General features: G+C 64.3%; 1 gene segment (V, D, J or C); it reads right to left on the bottom strand.

Annotated features, from left to right (window-relative positions):
• Positions 1-123, bottom strand: part of LOC104080869 — a gene marked incomplete at both ends in the record, with an annotated part of 642 nt that extends 519 nt beyond the window's left edge. Inside the window, 1 exon segment of the V gene segment in view lies at positions 7-123. Coding sequence covers positions 7-123 — 117 coding nt within the window.
• Between the last annotated feature and the right edge of the window lie 222 nt (positions 124-345).

Here is a 345-nt window from a genome sequence, read left to right as displayed (position 1 = left end):
CAGGTTTTGTCTCTTGGTCCCAGCCATAGTAGCTGCCACCACCGGAGCAGGTGATCTGGACGGTTTGTCCTGGGTTCGCCGACACCGAGGGCGGCTGAGTCAGCGCTGCCTGGACCAGGGAACCTGGAGAGGGAGAGGAGAGAGGGGAGAAGACGGGGGTCAGCCTGTGCCCCAGGAGCACAGCCCTACCCTGGCGGGGGGGAGATAGGGCCCCTGTGCCCCAAGGCCATGATAGCACCGAGGAAACGGAGGAAACCAGAAACTCACACACAGAGCCCAAGGCCAGAGCCCTGAGGCCCTGCGAGGAGAACGGGCAGCACCAGCGGGATGGAGCTGCCAGCAGAA

This window comes from Fulmarus glacialis, unplaced genomic scaffold (genome assembly GCF_000690835.1).
Source record: "Fulmarus glacialis isolate BGI_N327 unplaced genomic scaffold, ASM69083v1 scaffold32558, whole genome shotgun sequence".
Lineage (NCBI taxonomy): Eukaryota > Metazoa > Chordata > Aves > Procellariiformes > Procellariidae > Fulmarus > Fulmarus glacialis.
The sequence above is the reverse complement of the archived record's forward strand: the minus strand, read 5'-3'. Positions and strand labels throughout refer to the sequence as shown.